Source organism: Canis aureus, chromosome 33, assembly GCF_053574225.1.
Source record: "Canis aureus isolate CA01 chromosome 33, VMU_Caureus_v.1.0, whole genome shotgun sequence".
NCBI classification, from domain to species: domain Eukaryota; kingdom Metazoa; phylum Chordata; class Mammalia; order Carnivora; family Canidae; genus Canis; species Canis aureus.
Window position 1 is genome coordinate 2,545,732 of NC_135643.1, and position 25,062 is coordinate 2,570,793.

Below are 25,062 nucleotides of genomic sequence, written 5' to 3' on the forward strand. Positions count from 1 at the left end.
GTATACAACCTATTATATAAGAACAGAATTAAAACTTTACAAATAGAAACAGATGATCGTATTCAGTCCAGTGATTCTCAATCCTGGATAGCTTTTAAGGAAGAAACAGTATGAGTCTATACAAGCTCTTCCATAAAATTGAAGTGACCACTATAAAACATCAAAACCAGATAGCACATTAATTTTTTTTAATTTTAGCAAATCAAATCTAAAAATAAATAAAGGGGATAATACATCATACAAAGTGGTATTATCTCAAGAATACAAAGGCTAGCATTAAAAAAAATCAACATAATCCACTTATATTCAGATTAGAAAGCAAAACCACCAAAATCCAACCACCATTCTTATCTAAAAAGAAAGAACTCAAATAATAAAAGGGACTATATTCAGCCTGATAAATACCATCTATAAAAAAGCCATAGGTAACATCATACTTAATATTTACCACTTAATCTCTAAATGCTTTCCTGAGATCATGAACAAGGTAACGATGTCAGCTCTCACTTCTATTCAACTTTGTACTGAATATTCCAGCCCACACAATTACACAGAAAAAAATTTAACAGGCATGAGCCTGGGAGGAGGAATCAACTTATCTTTGGTCTCAAACAACATGATTTTGTATATGTAGAAAAGCCTACAGAATCTACAAAAAAGATACAAGAACTAATTGTTTAGCAAGGTTGTAGGATATTAGATAAATATATAGAAATAAAATAGATTTGGGAAAGATATACAAGTAACAAGAACTTAGAAACTGCTTTTTTCTTTTTTTTTTAAGTAAGCTCCATACCCAGCATGATGCCCAACACAGGGCTTGAACTCATGACCCTGAGATCATGAGCCAGATGCTTAACTAACTGAGTCACCCAGGTGCCCCAGAAACTGAAATTTTTTAAATACTATCTATAGGGGCACCTGGGTGGCTCAGTGGTTGAGCGTCCACCTTTGGCTCAGGTCATGATCCTGGGGTCCTGGGATCAAGTCCTGAATTAGGATCTTCTGCCTCTGCCTATGTCTCTCCCTCTGAAAAACTAAAATCTTAAAAAAAAATAATAACTCTTTAAACATTTTTTAAATAAATAAATATTATTTATAGTAGCATCAAAAACTATGCAATATTGGGGATTAATATGAAAAGAAATGTGGAAAAATAGCATAATGCATAAAACTTGTTAAATCACCAGGCTGTATACCTGAAACCAGTGTAACACTGTGTCAACTATATTCAAATTAAAAAAAAAAAGAAAAAGATGTACAAAACCTGGATACTGAAAACACCACATAGTGACAAGAATTAAAGAGCTAAATGAATGGAGATATGCATCATCTTTATAGAACAGAAGATTCAACACTGTTAAGATGTTAATTCTCCCCAAATTGATCTATAGATTCAATGTAATAATTTCAATCAAATCCCAGCATGTAGTTTTTGTAGAGACTGAATGACAAGCTCCATCTAAAATGTAAAGGGAAGAGCACCTGGTTAGCTGTCAGTGAAACACAGGACTCTTGACCTAAGGGTTGTAAATCTAAGCCCCACGTTGGGCATAGAGATTACTTAAAAATAAAATCTTAAAAATAAAGAAATCTTAAAATTAAATTATATGGAAATAGAAAGGACCTAGAACAGGCAAACAATTTTGAAAAGGAAAAATAAAATTAAAAGTTTACACTAAGGGGCACCTGGGTAGCTCAGTCGGTTCGGTTAAGTGCCTGTGTTCGGCTCAGGGAACAATGCCAGGGTCCTGGAATTGAGCCCTATAATGACAGGCTCCCTGTCCAGTGGGGAGCCTGGTTCTCCCTCTGCCCCTCACCCTGCCTGTGCTTTCTCTCTCTCTCTCAAATAAAATCTCAAAATCTCTCTCAAAATTTTAAAAAACTTTACACTACTTGATTCAAGAGTTATTATAAAGTAATTATGGCAATGAGATATTAACAAAAGTTAAACAGATTGAGTGCAAGCTGGTGCAGCCACTCTGGAAAACAGCGTGAAGGTTCCTCAAAAAGTTAAAAATAGAACTACCCTATGACCCAGCAACTGCACTACTGGGTATTTACCCCAAAGATACAGATGTAGTAAAACAACAGGACATCTGCACCCCAATGTTCATAGCAGCAATGTCCACAATAGCCAAACTGGAAGCAGCCATGATGTCTTTTGACAGGTGAAGGGATAAAGAAGATGTGGTCGGGGCACCTAGGTGGCTTAGTGGTTGACCATGTGTCTTTGGCTCAGGGCATGATCCTGGGGTCCCAGATCGAGTCCCACATTGGGTTCCCTGCTTCTCCCTCTGCCTAAGTCTATGCCTCTCTCTCTGTGTCTCTCATGAATAAATAAATAAAATCTTTAAAAAAACCAAAAAGACATGGTCTATATATACAATGGAATATTACTCCGCAGTCAGGAAGGATGAATCCTACCGTATGGCTTCAACCTGGATGGAACTGGAGGATATCATGCTGAGAGAAGTCAATCAGAGAAAGACAATCATCATATGGTTTCACTCATATGTGGAATATAAGAAATAGTGAAAGGGACTATAAGGGAAAGAAGGGAAACTGAGAGGGGAAAAATAAGAGAGAAAGACAAACCGTGAGAGACTCCTAACTCTGGGAAACAAAGGGCTTCAGAAGGGGCGGGGGGGGGGGGGTGCCTGGGTGATGGGTACTAAGGAGAGTACTTGATGGGATGAGCATTGGGTGTTATACTATATGTTAGCAAATTGAATTTAAATAAAATATTTAAAAAACAAAACAAAGTAAAATAAGTAACATGTATTAATTTATATCACTAATTCACTAGTAATTACAAAATTCTAGGTTGTAGGAGTTTTCATTATGTCTTATTTTAGAGAAGCAGAAGAAACTGTAAATGTACAGGCCAAAATTATACAACATCTAGAAGAAAACCTTAATGATCTTAAGTCAGGCAAAGGTTTCTTAAATAACACAAAAGCATAATCCAGAAAACAAAAAATCGTCACGTTGAATTTCATCAAAATCAAGAACTTTTCTTCTTTGAATGGCAACAAGAAAATGAAAAAACAATCTACAGGTTGGGAAAAAATTGCAAATCATATATAATAAAGAATGTGTATCCAGCATAAACAACCCTTAAAATTCAATAATAAAACTTTTTTAATGGAGAAAACATTTTAATATATAGTTCATCAAAGAAGATATATAGATGGCAAATAAGCACAAGATGCTTAATGTCATTAGTCATTAGAGAAATTAAAATTAAACCACAATGAGATACCACTACATACCTACTAGAATGGCTATTATTAAAAAGACTGACCAATTAAGAAATGTAGAGCAACTGGAACTCTTATACACTGAATATAATGAAAAATGATACAACCATGGGAAACAGTTTTGTGGTTTCTCAAAAAGTTAAATATATATCTATATGACCTAGACACCCCACTACTAAATATTCACCCAACAAAAATGAAAAAGTATTTCCAAAGACTCAATTGATCTCCAAAGTTCTTTGTTTTATCTGTAATAGCCAAAAACTAGAAACAACCCAAATGACTATCAACATGTTGGTAGATAAATAAAAAGTAGTAAAAAAAATAAAATAAAAATAAAAAAATAAAAAAAATAAAAATAAAAATAAAAAGTAGTAAATACAACAATGAACTATTACTCAGCAAGGAAAAGGAATGACCTATTTACACACACAAGAACATGGAAAACTTTCAAAATAATTTTGCTGGGTGAAAGAAAACAATTTTTTAATCACTATATTGTACAACGGAAACAAATTAACACAACATGTTAACCACACTGGACTTAAAATTTTAAAAAGAAAACAATTTTAATAATTTCAGCAAATTGATTCTTCAGGTAAACTGATTTTCAAAAAAAATGGTCTAGAAAAGGGGAATTGAGTAATAGGAGGTCCAAACAGGTACTGACTTTGAAACAGTCCAGCACAATTTCTATACTAAGAAGTTGGTAATTAAATTCTCATTTTTCTTCATATGAACCAGAGATAGATAACAGAGCTGGAGACCCAAGATACCACAGCTTATTACCGTCACACCCTTAACACCCTGAATCCAAGTAACCTGCATAGTCTACACAGTAACTCAAAAAGTTTACTTTTCTGACATAGAAACAACAAATTTAGCAGCTAACTATTCAACAAACTTAGAGATAACACAAGAGAAACCATGTTCCCATTTCTCTTAACAAATTCTTATACTAGCAGTTCCTTTCTTTCATTTCCTACTTCCTCACTAACACAGATACAAAATAAGAAAAAATGGTTTGGGATTTTTTTTTTTTTAATCTGTACTCTTATCCTCCAATTCACTGTCAGCCTAACTTCAAAGTACTCACATCTCTAAGATATCCAGGTAAGCAAGAAAAAAGCCACAGATGGAGAACAAAGTTTCCATCCTGTTATGTACTCAAGATGTTATTATGTAGTCAAGACAGATCTATCCAATACATCTGGCATGTGTTCAAGGATAAAAATGGAAAGTCATTTGTCTATTCTCCAGCATTCTCTGTAGCATACTAATCATGAAAGGTCCATATCCAACTGCTGCAAATTCTCATCTGAATTTCTTTTTCCCTACAGTAAACCTACGAAAATTAAGTAGAGAGGGAAAGAACAAAAGCACAGTACTATATTCACAAGGATGTCTACAATATCAGAAAATCTGCTTCAAGCATTCTCCTAAAACTGCTAATCAGTAAGGAGTACTGCCCAAAGGAAAGTATTCTCCTCAATTGGATGTGCAATCTGAAAGAAGAGTTAACAAGAATCCACAGCACAGTCTGTGTCTTCAACTACCAGAAATGAAAACATCTTTGCTGCTAAAAAAAAAGTCAAAGTAAGAGTCAAAGTCAAGAGTAAATATGTTCAGATTCTGAGACAAGTTGCAAGGGCAGCTGTAAAAAGATCACAGATCACCCAGATAAGCCACATTGTTAAAAAGTAAGCATAACAACAATTGAGAGTTCTTATCAACTTTGACAAATCCACTAGAAAAACTGGACTCAGTCAACATGTTTAAATGTGAAAAAAATAAAACAACCTAAAGTAACATTCTAGGGCTCCCTTCTGCAGCACATACAATAAAGTAACATTCTAATATTTCATACAAAGTAAAATACTTCACCCTTTTCCTTCTCCTACCTTCCAATTTCAGGCTCTTCCTCTCTATTAATATATAAAACCAAAAATTTTAGTATTTCAAATATAATATCTTGAGTTGGCTTATATGAGCAAAAAGTCATCTGTGTATAAACTAAGAATATTGTACTGCATCAAGAAAATATAAACACTAATTCAAGAAACTGGTTTCTGTTACTAGAAAATTGAATCAGTATCAAAAGCTAAAAATTTAATAAATTTCTCTTCACAATGCATACCTTTGCTAATTATTTTAGCTTTTCTATTTCTTTAGAAAATAATTTAAGGATTTACTTTAAGATTTGACTGATATGAAAGTCTGCAAGTAACCAAAATAACTATCCCATACTTTTAACCTGAACCAAACAATACAATGCTTCAGAATTAGATATACTCAGTAAGATATGCATTTAAAAGGTCTTAAAACTAGTTTGACTTATCTGAAAACCAGGATTTACAATTTGGAAAAACAGTATCTAAATGTACAAGATTCCATTAAAAATAGCATAGTAGGGGTGCCTGAGTGGCTCAGTTGATAAAACATCTGACTCTTGATCTCACCCCAGTTCTTGATGTCAGGGCTGTGAGTTCAAGACCCATATTGGGCTCTAAGCTGTGTGTGGAGCCCACTTAAAAAAAAAAAAAAAAAAAAAAAAGTAGCAGAGTAAAACAGAAAAACCTTAGTTAACTAAACTCTAAAACTTGGTAAGGCACAAAGAAAAGCTCCATCCAGGAAAGGGTTCTAAGGTGCCAGCATCTTAATTATGAAAGAATTTAAAAAGCAGGGCCAGGGGAATCCCTGGGTGGCTCAGCAGTTTAGCGCCTGCCTTCGGCCCAGGGCATGATCCCAGAGTCCTGGGATCAAGTCCCACATCAGGCTCTCTGCATGGAGCCTGCTTCTCCCTCTACCTGTGTCTCTGCCTGCAAATAGATATCTAGATAGATAGATAGATAGATAGATAGATAGATAGATAGATATAGATAAAATCTATAAATAAATAAAATCTATAAATATAAATGAATGAATGAATGAATGAATGAATGGCAGGGCCAACGCTGACTCACACTGATCCAAAACAGCATCAAACAATAGAGCTAATCCTTAACTTTTTGGCATGAATAAATGCCTAAGGAGAGTACCACTCTACTCATACAAATGATTGCCAAGAAAGCTGTGCTTTGTACTAAGCGGAAAAGGTTGGAAGGGAAGGGGTGTCAGCTTTCAAATAGTTCCTAAAGTAGTTGCTTAAAAAAGATAAAGAATAAGAACTTACAAAGGCTTTCAGTCAAGCTTGGTTCCAGGAAAAGGATACTTTGGTCCTATGTGAAAGCAAAAATCAGCCATTGTAAAATACAGATACCCAGATTTTGTCAGAAGGATGAATATTGTTCATTACTTCCCACAAAGGTAGCAGAGTCTTTAACTTGGATTCCTACTTTTTTTCCTAGCAGATAGATAACTCTGCAAAAGCAACAAAGCAAACTAAACATAAAATTCTTCTGAATTTCAATTCAGCAGTCAAAATGCCAACTTTACAAACTCATCAAAGGTCACAGAAAAGCAAATTTCCTGTTGTTACTTAAACTCATTACCTTCCTCCTAAGCTAACCAATACAGAATTTCCTTCTTGTTTTGAGGCTGACAAAATGGGGACAGTATACTTGCAACATACTAGGAAAAAAGGGCAATTACACAGAGTCAAGGAACAGAATTTGACAACATTTTCTAAATCCCAATTACACATACTCCAAGTCTATTTCTCCACTTGAGAAATATCTAAATAAATATTTTTATTAACAAATTTTTAAAACTTTGAGGGGCACCTGGGTGGCTCAGTGGTTGAGCGTCTGCCTTTGGCTCAGGTTGTGATCCAGGGTGCTTGGGATTGAGTACCACCTCAGATTCCCCGCAGGGAGCCTGCTTCTCCCTCTGCCTATGTCTCTGCCTCTCTCTGTCTCTCTCATGAATAAATAAAATCTTTAAAAAAAAAAAAATATTTTGAGGTTATTTTATAGAAAGAGGAAAAGTGTATTGCTTTGTAAACATTTGTCAAAAATACATAATAAACATCTGTCAAAAATCCATTATTTTGAGGGCAGCTAGGTGGCTCAGTCAGTTAAGCATCTTCCTTCAGCTCACGTCATTTTCTCAGGGTCCTGGGATAGAGTCCCACATCAGGCTCCCTGCTCAGCTGGGAGTCTGCTTCTCTCTATCCCTCTGCTCTGCTCCTTCCCCCGTCATGTTATCTCTCCTGCTCTCTCAAGTAAATAAAACCTTTTTTAAAAAGTCCACTATTTTGGGACTCCCAGGTGGCTCAGCAGTTGAGCTTCTGCCTTCAGCTCGGGGCGTCATCCCGGGGTCCAGGATCAAGTCCCACATCCGGCTCCCTGCAAGGAGCCTGCTTCTCTCTCTGCCTATGTCTCAACTGCTCTCTGTCTGTCTCTCTCATGAATAAATAAATAAATCTTTAAAAATTGAAAAAAAAAAGCCCACTATTTTTAATTATTAGAACTGTGTTCGTTACCCTAAAAACCTTATAAGAAAAATGTTAATGATGATTACTGTATGACATTTATGTATTTCCCATCTCTTTCTAAAACACACATAAAGTTGCTTTGTACAAAGGATATTTATCACTCTTTACAAATAACTATAATTTAATGGAGAATGTATGCAAATTCCATAAAGGGCTACTAAGAAGAATAAAATACAAATAGTCAAGAACTACCGGTCTGATGTTCTTGACCAGTCTGATGGACTAACTGTGAAATGTGCTACAAGGACTGTAATTTTAAAAGTAAAAATGGCCTAAATTTATCTATAAATTATATACACATATACTATATATGTATTAGTATTGTTATCCCTGTCCTCTTACCAGCATCCTAACAATGAAAGAAATAGGAAGAGTTACAACTGTTTCTCAAAGATGTATATAATTATGGGTAATGTCCCATATGTACTTTTCATCCCTCATGTCTTCTGTATTGCTCTACTTAGTAGTCATCCTATTAAAATATAGCTATTTCTCATCACTCCAATGAAAACTGTTCTTATTAAACATAAAAAACTTTAATATTACTAAATCAATTTTCAATCCTCTTTTTAATCAGCTCATCCTGTATGATTTCTCTAAAACTAAGGACCACCCTCTACATCTTAAAACTTCCCCTCTCTTATCTTCTGAATCAGATTATACATAGGTTGAAGGAAGACAGAGTTTGAGTGGGAGAGATAAGAAAACAGGCACTGAATGACCTGTGTGTCAACACTGTGCTAGAAGATTTGAACACATTATCACATTTAATTTCACTAAAATAAAAACTACATATTATTCTCACTTTATCAATGACAAAGCTGAATGGAGAAGCTGTGAAACACCCAACGGCTCATTGTTAGTAAATGACTAAAATGAAATTTGAATATGGATAATTCCAACCACAAAACCCAAGATTCTTTTTTTTTTTTTTAGATTTATTTTTATTTATTTATTTATGATAGACAGAGAGAGAGAGAGAGAGAGAGAGAGAGGCAGAGACACAGGCAGAGGGAGAAACAGGCTCCATGCCGGGAGCCTGACGCGGGACTCAATCCTGGGACTCCAGGATCACGCCCTGGGCCAAAGGCAGGCGCGAAACCGCTGAGCCACCCAGGGATCCCCAAAAACCCAAGATTCTTCTACTAAATCATGACAAACTTAATTCTAAACATACATTTATAGAAGAAAATGCAGAATAATAATCTTATAATCTTGGAGTGCAGAAAACTTTTCTAAACAAGGTGAAGACCATAAAAAAAAAAGACAGATTAAATGATACAAACAAATGTACTATCTGTAAGGCAAAGAGTTAAGTCATAAAGTCAAAAGATCAAGAGGAAAGGGGAGCAAAGTATCTAATACTTATAATAGAGAATGAGGTAATGTTTCTAAAATAAAAACAACTTTCACAAATCAATAAGAAAAAAATGTAAACACCCCAATAGAAAAATTGGGAGTAAAGTTAGGTCATGATCAAGCAAATTACAAAAGACTGGCCAAAAAAAGTGAAAAAAAATAACTCCCCTATCAAATAATTGCAAATTTTAAAAAACATATGACTTTATTATCGGAATGGCTAAGATTAATAATGTAAATAAGAGTTTGGGAAAATAGGTACCCATCATGCAGTTGACAAGAATATAATTTTATACATTTCTAAAGGATAACCCAACATGATGTATCAATATTTTAAATGTGTAATCATTTTAATCCAGCAAGTCCACTTCTAGAAATTCATCCTTTAAAAAACTGTGATAGAGGGAGCCTGGGTGGCTCAGTCAGTTGAGCATCTGACTCTTGATTTAGGCACAGGTCATGATCTCAGGGCTGTGAGATCAAGCCCACACCCAGTGTGGAACCTGCTTAAGATTCTCTCTCCCTTTCCTTCTGTACCCCCCCCATTAAAAATACATAAATATAAATAAATAAGTGTAAAGTGCATATATGAATCTTTTCCTTGCATTAATGTTGATAATTGTCAAAGGAAATTAATTGCCCATCAGTAGGGGATTGAATTGTAGCATATCAATAAATTGAATTACAATCCAGACATTAGAAAGCATAATATGTAGAAATGTGAAATGATGCTGCTGTTGTGAAAGTTTGTCAATTTTCCAAAAATTGAAAAAGAACTGCCATATGATCCAGTAATTACACTGTTAGGTTTATACCCAAGAGAACTGAAAACATATGTCCACACAAAAATTTGTACATGAATGTTCATAGCAGGACTATGTGTAATAGCCAAAAAACGGAAACCCAAATATCCATCAGTTGATAAACAGATGAACAAAATATATGCCCATGACAGCATATTACTCAGCCATAAAAACTTACAAAGTACTATTACATGCCACAACACAAAATAATCTTAAAATCATTATGCTAAGTGAAAGATGCCATACACAAAAAGTCATAGATTGTGTAATTCCATTTATATTTAATGCCTGGAGTAGGCAAATTATAAGAGAAAAAGTAGACTGGTGGTTGCCAGTAGATGAAGAAATAGGCAAACTGGAATTGCTAATGGGATTAAGGTTTCTTTTGAGGGTGACGGAAATGTTCTAAAATTAGATAATAGTGGTAGTTCACAACACAGTGAAATACTAAAACCACTAAAGTGTATACTTGAAAACAGTGGTTTTTGAGGGGCACCTGAGTGGCTCATCAGCCGAGCATCTGCCTTCGGCTCAGGTCAGGATCCTAGGGCCCTGGGATCAAGCCCCACATCAGGCTCTCTGTTCAGTGAGGAGCCTGCTTCTCCCTCTCCTTCTGCCTACTTCTACCCTGCTTGTGCTGTCGAATAATCTTTTTAAAAAATTAAATAAACATGATTTTTATACTATAGAGATCTCTTTTTAAAAAATGCTATCAATTTTTTAAAAGCATAAGGCATATCTACTGATGGAAAAAATGACAATATGCTGGTTAAATCAGAAAGCAATATAAAAAAGAGCATATAGAATCATTCTATTTATGTATGTATATATGCACATATTATTGCCCAGAAACAGACAATGGTTCAACACTACTAACCGTCTTGATCTCTGTAAGATAAGATGACCAGGAAATTATGCTTTTCAATATAATTTTTTTTTAATTTTTATTTATTTATGATAGGCACACAGTGAGAGAGAGAGGCAGAGACACAGGCAGAGGGAGAAGCAGGCTCCATGCACCGGGAGCCCGATGTAGGTTTCGATCCCGGGTCTCCAGGATCACGCCCTGGGCCAAAGGCAGGCACCAAACCGCTGCGCCACCCAGGGATCCCTCAATATAATTTTTTATATAAGGAACAGATGTTATTTCCAAAAGCAGACTTAAAAAAATATTGCCATGTGGAAAAAAAAAAAAAGACAGTAGTATGACAAAAATACACAAAATAGATGTAAACCAGGAGAGAATACAAGCAAAGATTACTAACCTAGGGTCCATAAACCTTAGGAAATCTATAAATTTGCATAGGAAAGAAATCACAACACCACTTTCACTAATATCTAATGAAAATTAAGTACCTCAAAAAAAAAAAAAAAGAAATTTAAGTACCTCTTTCAATTAGAGCTAACATTAGCAGTACCTATGATTTTTGGTCACTAACGTGTTGTATTTTCCTATCACGTGATAGTTGTTACAGATAGCTCAAAATATCATCTGTATGTACCACTACTTCAAAATTATGGTAGTTATTGGGACGGCTGGGTGGCTCAGCAGTTGAGCGTCTGCCTTTGGCTCAGGGCATGATCCTGGGGTTCCAGGATCAAGTCCCACATCGGACTCCCTGCATGGAGCCTGCTTCTCCCTCTGCCTATGTCTCTGCCTCTCTCTCTCTGTGTCTCTCATGAAAAAATAAATAAAATCTTTTTTAAAAATTATGGTAGTTATTATATTCACTACTAGATCCTGTAATTTAAATGCACTGATAAAGAGGCAAATACATTAATATATTAATATATCACAAATCTTTTTTTTTTACATTTTAGTATTTTAATGTAACAGGTTCCTTTTTAATCTTATTTTCTTTCATCCACTTAAAAATCATTATTCTAGGGATGCCTAGGTGGCTCAATGGTTGAGCGTCTGCCTCGGGCTCCCTGCAGGGAGGCTGCTTCTCCCTTTGCCTATGTATCTGTGTGTCTCATGATGAAATAAATAAAATCTCCTTAAAAACCACATTATTCTAAAAAGCCTCCATGGCGGCCTTCTCCAGGCTGCCAAAGGATCCATACCATCAAACAATCCACCCATATCCAAATATACCACCTATCTATTAGAGGTAGGAAAGGACATCAAAATCATGAGGATATTCTAATTATTCAGGCATAAAGCAATTAGGGACTAAATCCAGGGGAAAAAGAGAAATCATCCCAATTTTAATCAATTTAACACAGAATTCAATCTGTCTCCCCCTCCCTTCTGATTTCTTAGTCATCTGACTTCTTCCTTCATATTCTGACTTCTTCCTTCATTTCCATCCACCAATGTCACCTTATTAAAAGCTGTGGCTACCCTGATTGACAGATTTATGTCTTGACTTAGCACTTCATATTTTAACTCCTTAAAAAAGAGCCTCCCTCTTTCTATTCTGATCTCAAATGATTCTGCATACTTCAACCAGATATTCTTAAATAATTATTTCAAATTGCCACCAACATGCTCAAGATCACTCAATGCTATCAGTGTGTTTAAGAGTCATATTTGTAATTACAGGATTCTAGACCCACATCTGCAATTACTATTAATCAAAAGTAATATATTTCTATGTCTTACGAAGTGTCTAAAACATTATAACAAAATTCAGACATTAATATGAGACCCTGAATTTATAGATGTAAAAGACCACTTAGCTGCTCTAGAGGTGAACAATAGGAGGATAAAACTAAAATTCCTTACCTAGGCATTCAAACCCATCCCAAAAAATCATGTTCCAATATGCCTTATCAGCTTCCTGGTTGCCACTGAAGCTCTGGAAGTTAACCAGAAATTAACCAAATTTCCCTCTCATACTTGAATGTGGATTTGCCTTTCTGCTACTACCTATTTGTTGATGTCATTTCTATCATTTGCAATGCCATTTGATTATTCGTTTGGTAAAAGTAACTAAGTCCCTAATATATACTAAACACTAAGTACACTGATACGAGTAGGGGTTTAACCCCTGCAAACACTTGGGCTACAAAGTGAGATATCCCTGCTCTTAAAAACTCAACAGTCTGATGGAAAAATAGAAAGAGAAACCAGGTAAATACAAGACAATATGGTAAATGCTATATAAAAGGAATGCACAAGATGCTAGGGAAGCTGAAAGAGCATAAAGCAAACAACCAAGTGTCATCAGGTAAGATTTCTCAGAGTAGGAGCAATCTAAGGTGAATTATTCAAAAAAAATCAATGAGATCACAAAGTATTATAGGTATATATAAAACCATAAACCAAGCTATAAGTCATTCAGTATGGCAAACCTAAGGAATAGGTAGGTTCAGGAGAGAGATGTAATAAAATGATAAAACTGGAGAGGTACGCAAGGACAAGATCATAATGGGTCTTACATATACTCCTATGAAGTCTCCACTTCCTTCTTAAAAAAAAAAAAATTAAAATAAAGAACAGCAGGATATCCTGGAAAGTACACAGGTTTAGGAATTCCAATGACCTAAATCTGAATTTGAGCTCTGTCATTTCCTTGCTTTGTGAGTTTCATCAAATTTGCCTCTCTGAGCTTCAGTATCCTCAACTATAAAACAGAAATTAATAATATCAATTTTGCCAGGATTCTAAGAAAATTTTGTGTAAATCTCCTAGCAGAGAGGTCAGCAAACTATAGCTTGGCTTGCCAGCAATGAATGGTCTTACTTTTTTTTTTTTTTTTTTTAAATTCATGAATGACAGAGAGAGACAGAGACACAGGCAGAGAGAGAAGCAGGCTCCATACAGGGAGCCCGATGCAGGACTTGATTCCAGGACTCCAGGATCACTCCCTGAGCCGAAGGCAAACACTCAATCACTAAGCCACACAGGTGTACCAATTTTTAAAGGATTGTTAAAAGAATAAAAAAAACTACAACAACAACAACAAAAAACAAAGAATACGGGACAGAGATCATAATGTAATCCCATGGCCAAGATATTTACTACATAAAGCCCTTTATATAAAACACCAACTCCTGTCCTTAGCACATAGTAAGCAACCAAAAAATAGTAACTACTATTGAAGGATTTTAAGGAGAGAATTGAAGCAATGTCAAATGAATTTTGCAAGATTTCTCTGGTGACGATGGAACAGAAGTTAAAGGAGCTGCTGGGAGGACAAGCAAGGAAGATGCTGCAATGTTCCACTACCTTTTCCTTTTCTTTCTTCTCCTAACCATAAAGAGATCAACTTCTATTTCCTCCTTATCCCTGTAGATTACAAACCCATATGTACTCTATATGTTATAGCATTTAAATGGTCTTTGTCAGTTAGCATATTCTGCTTACACTTGCTATTTACCAGGGCTTAAATCCCTTATATGTATAAGTAGTGAAAGGGTAAGTATTATGGAGTCAAACACATCCTGTTCTATTTATTTATTTATTTATTTATTTATTTATTTATTTAATTTTTCAGATCCTATTCTAAATATTGATTTCACCAATATTTAAGACTTGTTATTTACTTGTATGGTTCCTAGCAATAAGAAACAGTAATGGCTAACTTATATTGAATTTTAAGGTTTTTTAAATCATGGATGTGCCACATACTATTCTAAGCACTTTATAGGTATTACTTGATTTAATGCTCAGAACAACTCTGTAAGAACTATGATCTCCCTATTACAGATGAGGAAACTGAAACATGGAAAAGGGAGTTCTCCGAAGAGCTAGGAAGTGAAGGATCCAAGGGCTCACATTATTGCCTACCTCTAGAGTGAAGATCATACTCTACTTCACAGGATTTTCATGAAAACTAATTGAGATTACATATTTAAAGAGAAGGGTATGGCTTTTCATAGTTCTTAGTTCTCAGTAGTCCAATAAATAACTGTTCCATTTCCCAGTTAAAAAAAAAATTATATTCCAAACCCTGAATAAAATAGCTAATAGCCAATAGAAACTTAATATTTCTTTAGAGTCTAATACTTTAAAGTGATTAAAATTCTTATATTGTTTCAAGATTATCATTCTGTACATTATTCACAACATATTATTCTGTAAGTTGCAGAAAACTGCACTAATATGAACCTATAGCAGAACATACTCTTGCCAGTTTTTTGCTTTTAAATATAAACATTATGATCAGACAGCAATGAATATATACATAAAGATCTCAAGAAAGTCTTTGTATAAAGGGACATTCCAGTTTAGTATAGCCTATATTTAGTTCTGTTCTCTTAGTAGTATTTGTAACTAGTATTATATAACTCTGATCTATGTTACTCATTTAGGGAATCTATTTAAGTAATGTGGGAAGAGAAAAAGATTCTAAACTGTAAGATTACAGAGAGAGGTTCTCTCTGCAAAAGATGAATGTAAGGGAATATAAAGTGTTATAACTTCTACTTTGTTGTCACCAATTTCTATTGTTAACAATACGAAAGCCCCAAAATACCTGGCATCTATTCAGTATGAACAATGAGTCCCTCACACAGCAAAGTGCACTTATTTCTTCAAAAGAATTAAAAATAAATTTTTATTTCTAGTGAGATTTTAATGTGATCTAAAAAAAATTGGAACGTATCCTGCTACAAAAGAGAATACAAAAAAAAAATATATATATATATATATTACCACTTTCTAATCCTGACTTGTAAACAAGAAGATTCTTGGCTAAGCCCAAAGTTATTTAATTCTGTGACATATAACATGGACTAAAATAAGTGGGTTTTTTTGTTTTTGTTTTTATTTTTTTTTTTTTGAAACATTTTTTTGGGCAGCCCTGGTGGCCCAGGAGTTTAGCGCCACCTTTGGCTCAGGGCGTGATCCTGGAGTCCTGGGATCAAGTCCCATGACAGGCTCCCTGCATAGAGTCTGCTTCTCCCTCTGCCTGTGTCTCTGCCTCTCTCTCCTGTTCTGTGTCTCTCATGATTAAGTAAAATAAAATCTTTAAAAAGAAAAAAAAAATTTCATCAGAATGTAGCTGCATGGGAACACTATTTAAGTTCCAAAACTTAAAGGGCAATCACCATAAGTGAAACATAACCTTGGGCAGCCTGGGTGACTCAGCTGTTTAGCGCCGCCTTCAGCCTAGGGCCTCATCCTGGAGACCTGGAATCGAGTCCCGGGTCAGGCTCCCTGCATGGAGACTGCTTCTCCCTCTACCTGTGTCTCTACCTCTCTCTCTCTCTCTCTCTCTCTCTGTCTCTCTCATGAATAAATAAATAAAATCTTAAAAAAAAAAAAAACAAAGGAAACATAAGCTTACTTTGCAGAGCAAAATTTCCTAATAAAGTTATCAGGTTTTTTAGAAAACTTACAAAAACAAAACCATTCATGCTGAAATATTTTGGGAAAAAGTCAGGTAATAACCAAGTCCCAAGTAAATATGGAATTCTTAATTAACAATACCCTCAATAATCACAAAAGTGTGTTCCCATCTTTTTAATTCTATAGTTAGCTCATTTATGATTTAGTATTCTGCTTCCTGTGTCCCCCTCCACTCTAGCTATCAATGTAATCAGGAAAAAAAAATCCCCACAGTTCTTAACTGACTATTTTTCAAAAGAAACAGCATTTTCCACTACTCAAGAAACCTGAATTATTCAAAAAATCTTCAGTGAAAGATTAAGGAGCCTCCTAATGTGTTCATGGATTAATGAGAAGGCAATTAGAGAACATTAAAGGAGTAGGGAGGGGAGGAAATGAGGGAAAAGAAGGTGGTGAAAGCTAGCTCCTCTTTCTCAAATAGGTTAAAGCATCATTACCTGACACTCATTACTAGACATGATATCTTCACTTTTGTAATCCATATTTCATACTTCCCTCAACTCAACCCTAACACCCCAGGGACCCCTTCATGAGAGGAAACACTCAACAAACTAGAAATAGAATTTCCTCAACCTAACAAAGAGCATCTATGAAAACCCCACAGCTAACATACTTAATAGTGAAAGACTGAATGCTTTCCCCTGAGATCAGGAACAAGACAAGGATATCTGTTCTTGATACTTTTCAACAATGTACTGGAGATTTCAGCCAAGACCATGAGACAAGAAAATGAAATAACACATCCAGATTGGAAAAGAAGTAAAAACTATCTTCACAAGTAACATGACCTTTGTTATACAGAAAATGCTATGGAACAAACTAAAATATTGATCTAATAAACAAGTTCAGTAAGGTTGCAAGGTACAAAATCAATAGACAAAAATCAACTGTATGTTTATACACTTGCAATGAACCCAAAAATAAAACAATTTATAATAGCATCTAAAAGAATAAGATATTTAGGAATAAATGCAGCAAAATAAGTATAAAACTTAAGACTCTGAAAACTGCAAAAAAATCTTGCTGAAAGAAATCAAAGAAGAGCTAAATAAATGGAAAGAACCCATGTTTGTGAATAGGAAGATTTAGTATACTTAAGATGGCAACACTCCCCAAACTGATCTACAGATTTAACACAATTCCTATCAAAATTCCAGCTGGCTTCACAGAAATTGACAAGGTGATACTGAAATTTTTTTTACTGTATTTTTTTATTGGAGTTCAATTTCCCAACATATGGTATAACACCCAGTGCTCATCCCATCAAGTGCCCTCCTCAGGGCCCATAACCCAGTCGCCCCATCCCCCCGCCTGCCTCCCCTTCCACTACCCCTTGTTCATTTCCCAGAGTTAGGAGTCTCTCATGGTTTGTCTCTCTCTAACAATGTTAGACTCCCTATATCAGGTCATATGCAGAAATTAACTCAAAATGGATCAAAAATCTAAATGTAAGTACCAAAACTAAGAAACTCTTAGTACAAAACAAGAGTAAATCTCTGTGACCTTAGATTAGTAAATGGTTTCTCAGATATGACAAAAAGCACAATCAATAAAAAATTAAGATTTCATCAAAATCTAAAACTTATTCTTCAAAAGACATCATCAAGGATCTGTATGAGTAACTCACAAGCTGCAGGAAATATTTGTATCTATAATACTTATATCTATAATATATAAAAGACTCTTACAACTCAGTAACAAAAGATAGTTCATTTAAAAGTGGGCAAAGGATTTGAATACACATCTCTCAAAACAAATATATACAAAAATAGCAAAAAACAAATGAAAAGACACTCAGCATCTTTAGAGAAATGCAAATCAAAACCACAATGAGATACTAACACTCACTAGGAGACCTATGGTCAAAAAGATAACAAATGCTGGCAAGGAGTAGAGAAGCTAGAGCCCTTATATACTGCTGGTAGGGACAGGCAACAGTGAGGGTGCTTTAGAAAACAGAAGTTCCTCAAAACTTTAAACACAGAGGCACCATGGGGCACCTAGCTGGCTTGGTCAGTGTAACATGCAACTCTTGATCTCAGGGTTGAGTCTGAGTCCCACACGGGGTATAGAGATTACTTAAAAAATAAAATCTTTAATAAAGAAGGAGAAAATAGGCCAGCCCCGGTGGCACAGTGGTTTAGCGCCACCTGCAGCCCAGGGCGTGATCCTGGAGACCCGGGATCGAGTCCCACGTCAGGCTCTCTGTGTGGTGCCTGCTTCTCCCTCTGCCTGTGTCTCTGCCTCTCTCTCTCTGTCTCTATGAATAAATAAAATTAAATCTTTAAAAAAAAAAAAAAAAAGAAGGAGAAAATAAACATAGAGGCATATGATCCAGCAATTCCACTCCTAGGCATTTACCCAAAAGAACTGAAACTATGTACACAAAAACTTGTATATGAATGTTCATAATGGAATTACTTATAATAGCCAAGTAACAGAAATAACCCAAATGTCCACTAGCTGATAAACAAAATGTAGTGTATATCCATACAATGGCATATTATGCAGCCATAAAAAGGATGAATTACTACAACATGGATGAAACCTTGAAAACAGGGTAAGTGAAATAAGCCTGTAATAAGACCACATATTACATTAAGATTCCATTTGTGTGAAATGTTCAGAATAGGCAAATATAGTCAGAAAGCAAATCAGCGATTGCCTAGAAGTAAGGGTATAGGAGAAGGGGGCGGAATACCCTTAAAGAATATAGGATTTATATTTCAGGTAATTTAAATGTTCTAAAATTGTGATGATGGCTGCACTACTATGAATATACTAAACATCACTGAATTACATATTTTAAATAGGCTACTTCTATGGTAAGTGAATTCTATCTCAAAAAAGCTGTTACCTGGGATCCCTGGGTGGCTCACTGGTTTAGAGCCTGCCTTCCACCCAGGGCGTGATCCTGGACTCCCGGGATCGAGTCCCGCATCAGGCTCCCTACATGGAGCTAGCTTCTCCCTCTGCCTGTGTCTCTGCCTACCTCTCTCTCTCTGTGTCTCTCATGAATAAATAAATAAAATCTTAACAAGAAAAAAAAAAAGCTGTTACCCAAAAAATATTTTCAGTTTTTTAAGTAGTCCCTGACCCATCCACCATTCTATTTCATGTTATTCCCTTTCAGAATGTCTGCGGTTTATACTGTAGTTAGTGACTTGGGCTTGTTCATTCATTGCTTTGAAATAATAAATTACAAGTTTTATCTCCTTTCCTCATAACCTACAAGCTTTGCAAGGGTTTCTTTTATTTCTTTCATACTTTAGAACCAAGTATAATAATGGATTCAGAATGGGCCCCCAAAAAAGGCTTGAATTTTCAAAATGCAAAATATTAAAAATATGTACCATGGAGGTATTAACAAGACTACTCAAAAGTCTTCCTTGGAGGAATACAGATATATATGACTTCTCAGATCCTTAACCAAACCGTTTAGAATAAAAATAAGAGAAGGAGGGGGACCTGGGTGGCTCAGTGGTTAAGCATCTGCCTTCAGCTCAGGTCCTTATCAGGGTCCCGGGACGGAGTCTCACATTGGGCTCCCCCCAGGGAGCCTACTTCTCCCTCTGCCCGTGTCCCTGCCTCTCTCTGTGTCTCTCATGAATAAATAAATAAAACCTTTAAAAATAAATAAATAATAAAATAAGTGAAGGAGAACATAGAGCTAAAGTTTCACATTACAATAATCCTAGGTAATAAAAAAATAAGTTATGATTCAATTAAAATTAAAGTTGTCTAGAGATAAAATTCATTTAATATGCCAGAGGCTCACTGTTAGTGCAGTTAATCAAAGAAAGTTGTAGTATTCTCATCATGAACCATGAGCACAAGTTAATAATTAAATCTTTGTTGTTTATTCAATGATTTTATTGTTCTGAGTGAAGTCTCACATATATTAAAATGACTTTAGAATTATAAAAACAGCAATAGTAAACAATAAAACATAGTAAGGTCCACCTAAATATTTCCTTAAAGTATAAAGTAATAATAATATTTTATCCTAATACGAGAAAGTAAAAAATTCAAAACTGTGTTCCCATGAAACTGTAACCCAGGAACTGAAATTCAAAGTCAACTGATTTCAAAGTACAAAGAGAAAAACTCAAACAGCCAGAACCCAGTAGACTACAATGACAGTAGATAATTAGATAGTAAAGGAGAGACGTTACTAAAGGTTATAAAATCCAATTGTTATGTTCTCTGTAAAATTTGTATCTTTAAATAGCTAGATTTCACTTGTCATTCATTCTTCATAGGAGAGAGCTCTTCTTCCTTTTGTAGCTTTAACTCCTTCCTTCTCTCCCCCCTACCAACTGCCCCAATTTTACTCTTTGGGAAGATGGAAAGCAATTTTTAAGTATTATAACTCACCCTTTTGACATAATTTCATAAATACACACTACCATCTAAAGCAACATCATAAAATGCCCCAAGCTGTCCACCACCATCTGGGGACTACATTCTCCTCCCCCTTGCATTCAAATAAGACTCTATGACAAATTCTCACCAGTCAAATGTGGGCAGATGTTTGTCACTTTAAGTCTGGGAGTTCTTAAAAAATGGCCTGTAAGTAACAGGCAAGGCTCCAAGTCCCTAAAGAATGCTAGAGCCATAGATGTAAGGAGTGTGGGTCCCTCAAATACCACATGGAGGAAAGCCACAAGCCTGCTAACCAGGAGCACCTGCACAGAACTGTTACATGTGAGCAAAATACAAACTTACATGTGTTAAGCCACTGAAATTCTGGTGTATTTATTGCCCTAATTAGCATTATCCAGAGTAATACATACACAAAGCCTTAAGTATTTCAATTCCCCCTGATTAAAGACATTTGTAAGGGATATTTTGGAAAGCTTGTTTAAAAGCCCATTTAAGTAACATTAAATTTTAAAATCTAAACAATTTTCCACCTTGATTTTGTTGAAACATAATTACTTTAAACAATGATAGCATGAGCAGTTCCACGGTTAATAAATTTACTGTCCACATGTCTTAATATTTTAGTTCAATATATTTTCATGATTACAAAGAAATGTTTTCCTCACTTTTCCCAAATTAAAAAATCATTGTTTTAAAACACTGTGATTCATAATGTCTACTTTGTAACATCTAATGTCTATGTAGTTTAAAACAAAATTTTCTATTTTATTGTTCTTAAAGTATTAAAAATTATCTATTATTTCACTGTATTTCTTTACTTATTTTATTATCATCTATAATTCTTAAGAATTCTTCCTTTAAATATAACCATATGGCAGATAATTCTGTCCACTGTAAATGCAGACATGCCCATAAGACACATACTTTAACAAAACCATGACATTTCTCATTCTAATAAAGTTGCCCCTACTATCCTTCACAAAAGTGTTAAAATTTCAGCGATTTACAAGTGTCTTTTTTTTTAAGCTTACCATTGCTGATATAAATAAAAATAAGGCCTAATTTGGAAACCTGGCTTTAGTAAATGGACATACTACAAACTTAACCCAATGAAACTCCTCACATTCTCTTCATCCTGCCTTCACCAAAATAATTTTTAAAAAGATAGAAAAGAAAAAAAAATCCTTCTTTAACCTTTCCATTGCCTTTACCTTAAACTCTGCATCATTTTTTTTTCTCCACCACAATTAAAAATAAATGAACAGCACATTCACTACTCCACAGAGAGTAATAAAAATGGAAAATTATTCAAAGTTGATTGAGGATTTTTCCCTAAACCATCCAAGAATGTATTCCAAGAAGTTTTTGTTTACCAAATCAGTCAACATGAACTCAAAGAATTACATAGCAATTTTTTGGCACTTATGCTTTATGAATCTGTTAAAGTAATCTAAACTCTCGTTTCTTGATCCATTTTAATGCTTGATTGTATTGGAATGTATATGTGCTATATACAGTACAATTTTTTCCAGAACTACATAGCCAGAATCATAAAAGTAGTAAAACTGAGAGATGGCCTATTCAAAAATACAGAGGAAAAAAAGTATGACTAGACAGTCTCTATAAACTAATATACTAGGCCACTTTAATGACAGTCTTATTTCTAGGAAAGACATAAAAAACATTAAAAGTTTATATATACCTTATATATTATCAAAGGACTCTGAAATGTTCTACTGCCTTGATTTTTAACCTACAATTACACAATATTGCTCTCAGTTATCAAATGGGTATTTGTCCTTACACATGTTTTTCAATGCCCACAATCAGGGCTGCGGGAGGAATATTTAACTAAGCCTCTACTATGTGCCAAACATGTTTTTTCATTCCACCCTCAGGACAACCTTACTATAAAGGTATTATCTCCTCGTTACAAATGGAAAAAAAAAAAAAACAAAAAAAACAGAGACTTACAGACATTCGGTAACTTGCTAAGGTCAAACAGCTAAGAAAAATGGCACAGCCAGAGTTCTGAGGTAAAACAAGTCCTTTTTCCACTCAACTACACATGTTGTTTTTCCAGCAGTGGTCCCAGAAAACAGCTCTCCACTCCTATTCTTCCCTCCACTCTTGTTCCCAGTGCACGGCCTGGAACATTTGTGAGACCAGTTTTAGAAACAGGGCTACCCGGCCATCATACAGAGCATGGTCTGCAAAGATCAAATCTGTATCAGGACTTCATCCACAGGGTCTCAGCTAGATGAGCTTACGAAATGCAAACGGAAGGAGGGCGGAGCAAAGCAAATAAATCATTCAAATACCATTTATATTTGGGTCTACAACGCACTGCACACCTATTGGCAGATTTATCTTCATAGTTCCGCTTTGCTTAGACCACTCTCAAAAATAGCTTCCCCGGAGCACACACACACCCTGGGTAGACAACATAAAGGCTCCTTGACCTAGGTTTTGGAGATTGTGCGTGAGACGTGTTTGTTTGTACGTGACTATCCTGATCGGCAATATAGATAAGTAGAAGCAGTAAGGCAGTAAAATGTAATACTGTGCTTCCAACGTGTACAAACGGCTCAGCTAAACTCCCTGAACACAATCCATCTCAACAGCCTAAGATAACTAGGCCGAGTTAGGGACGATGACAGCTACAGTAACTTCCTCTTCCTCACCAACCTCCTCAGTTCCGCGTGTGCACGCCTTTCCCCTAGGAGGCAGGATAAAACGATTTCAAACGCACAAAATCGATCCAATGCCACCAACACCGCAGGACAGGAAAGCCAGCTTCCATTTCTTCCCTCGCGTCTCGGGGGGAAAAAAAAAAAAAAAAAAATTTTATCTTAAAAATCGCACTCATGTCCCCCACGAGAAAATATGTGCGACGAAAACTGAAAACGTGTACACAGTCGGTCCACCGGGCCTTCGCGGAGGGACGGGGCGAAGGGATCTCCATCCGCAGCCAGTGTTCCCGAGATTCCCCGCTCTGAGTCACTTTCCCTCGGGTCCCGCCGCCCGCAGGGGCAGAGCCTGCAGCTCCAGAGCCAAAATAAGCCTTCGCCTCTCTCCTCAGCAGACGCGGAGGCGGCCGAGGCGACGGCGGTGCGCGCGTCCCGCCTCCGACCCTCCTCACCTGCCCAGGCCCGAGGCAGCGCCCCGGGTGCTCGCGGGCCGGGGCGTCCGGGAGGCGTCCGGGAGGCGGGCGGGCGGGCGCCGAGGCGGTTAGGCCGCGCTGCAGGCCGGCGCGCTTCCTGCCGGGCCCGGGAGCAGCGGCGCGGCCCCGACCCGCAGCTCAGCCGGCCTGGGCTGCCGCGCGCGGGCGGCGCACACACTCGCGTCCCCGGTCCGGTCCGGCCCGGTCGGGGCCCGCCGCGGCCGAGCAGCTTCACCCGCGCGGCGCCCACAGAGGGGGGAGGGGAACGGGGGGGCGGGGGAGGGGGCGCCCCTCGGGGGTCCCGGACACACGGAACCCGCCCCGCACCCCGGGGCCGCCAGCGCCGGCCCCACACACGCCCACTGGCCCCGGGTCCTCGGGCCGCCTCCCCGCCCGCCACAGCCTCACCTCGCACAGCCTCACGCACGCTCGTCGCTCTCCCACCTCACCTCCCGGGGACGCTTCCGTGTCCCCCACATCGACCCTCCTCCGAGGCGCAGACACTCTACCTCATTCTCTTCCTCCGGCCCAGGCGGAGCAACAGCAGCCATTTCCCCGCGGCAGGGGAGACACGGCGGCGCGCGCGCCCGGCCCCACAGATGCTTCCCTCCGGGCCGCGGCCGCAGACGCAAACACAAACACCCACGGGCGGGCCTCGCTCCCGCCCGCCCCGCCGCGCCGCGCCGCGCCGCGCAGCGCCGCCGCCGCCACCGGCAGGGCCCGCGCCCCCCCTCACCTGCATTCAGCGCGCCGGGGTCCGGGCGGCGGCGGCGGCGGCGGCGGCGGGGCGGCTGCTGCTGGTGCTGGGGCTGCGGCGGCGGGGGAGGCGGCGGCGGCGGTGGCGGCGGGGCTGAGGGCAGCAAAGACATGCAGGCAGCCCGCCGGGGGGAGAGGCACCGGCCGGAGGGGACGCGGGGCGGGCGGGCCGGGCCGGGCCGCCTGAGGGACGGCAGGGGCGGCGGCGGAGAGGGCGGCCGACGGGAGCGGGGAGGCGGGCGGGGGGCGGGGGGCGGGACGGTGACCCCGGGCGCCCAGGAGAGGCCCCGCGGCCGCGGCCCCCGACGCGACGGCCCAGCGCCGCAGCGAGCTCCCTCCCACGCCGCGGCTGCTACTCCGAGGGCGGCGCGGAGCCCGGCCTTGGCCTTGGCCTCCGGGCGCCGGGGCTGCTGCCGCCGCGGGGCTTGCTGCTGCGCCTGCCGCTGCCGGGCCCGAGGCTGCCGCCGCCGCCGCTCGGGGACGCCAGGCTCCGGTGCCTTCGGTGCCTTCGCTCCCGCTCCCACGTTCACAACCCCGAGGGCCGGGGAGAGGCGTCCGCGCGAGGTCGGAATTGGGATTAATAACAAGGTGCGGAG

General features: G+C 38.1%; 1 protein-coding gene across 6 annotated transcripts in view; it reads right to left on the bottom strand.

The window, feature by feature from the left end:
- CNOT6L (CCR4-NOT transcription complex subunit 6 like) overlaps positions 1-24,603 on the bottom strand; it is a 113,673-nt gene extending 89,070 nt beyond the window's left edge. Inside the window, exon 1 of one of the 6 annotated variants that reach the window (XM_077882607.1) lies at positions 24,447-24,603. Coding sequence is in view for 1 of the 6 variants with exons in the window: in XM_077882603.1 (XP_077738729.1) it covers positions 24,220-24,224 (5 nt within the window). In the remaining 5 variants the exon portion in view is untranslated. The other 5 variants (XM_077882602.1, XM_077882603.1, XM_077882606.1 and 2 more) reach the window with 5 other exon arrangements.
- Between the last annotated feature and the right edge of the window lie 459 nt (positions 24,604-25,062).